Source organism: Arachis ipaensis, chromosome B03, assembly GCF_000816755.2.
Source record: "Arachis ipaensis cultivar K30076 chromosome B03, Araip1.1, whole genome shotgun sequence".
Taxonomy (NCBI): Eukaryota; Viridiplantae; Streptophyta; class Magnoliopsida; order Fabales; family Fabaceae; genus Arachis; species Arachis ipaensis.
This window is the reverse complement of record NC_029787.2, coordinates 362509-363042: the sequence shown is the minus strand read 5'-3', so window position 1 is coordinate 363042 and position 534 is coordinate 362509. Positions and strand designations below refer to the sequence as shown.

The 534-nt window shown below is 27.3% G+C and overlaps 1 protein-coding gene across 2 annotated transcripts in view; it reads right to left on the bottom strand.

The window, feature by feature from the left end:
* Positions 1–362, bottom strand: part of LOC107632439 (thiosulfate sulfurtransferase 16, chloroplastic-like) — a 2999-nt gene extending 2637 nt beyond the window's left edge. Inside the window, exons 1-2 of one of the 2 annotated variants that reach the window (XM_021117503.1) lie at positions 233–362; positions 67–140 (exon numbers count right to left, since the gene is read on the bottom strand). In XM_021117503.1, the coding sequence (XP_020973162.1) occupies positions 67–140; positions 233–326 (168 nt within the window). In that variant the 5' untranslated portion in view covers positions 327–362. The remainder of the gene's footprint in view (positions 1–66; positions 141–232) is intronic. The other variant, XM_021117504.1, reaches the window with a different exon arrangement.

The window sequence follows — 534 nt, the reverse complement described above, 5'->3', positions numbered from 1 at the left end:
TTACTAATTAATAACTAATTTTTAATGTAGATATATCATTACGAATTAATAAGGAGTAGAATTAACCTTCTCCAATTTTGTGAAGGTAAGGGATGTTAATGGCACCTGGAGTGTGACCTGCACTGAACTCTTCAATGGTCCTACAAATAAAATAAATTTTTTACAAAAATTTAAAAATAAAATAATAAAAATAAATACATGAATAATTATATATTTAATAAATCGAATATACCTGACATCCAAATAGCGATGTCCGGCTTGAAGAAGGCCATGCGCGACGCCAACGGCCACCGAAGTTGGAACTTTTCTACTCTCCAAATTCTCATTTGGACTAGTTTTTGTGCTTCAAATAATTAAAACTCATAATTATCACATTAAATTAATTACTTATTGTGTTAATTATGTTTCCTTAACTCAATTTGTTCTTTCAAGAAATTAATTAAAGGCTAAAGAAATTGAATTTGCAGCCTTAGTTAACATTCGTGAAATAAAAATGTTATTCTTATATTAAAATTAACTATCAATATATTTATG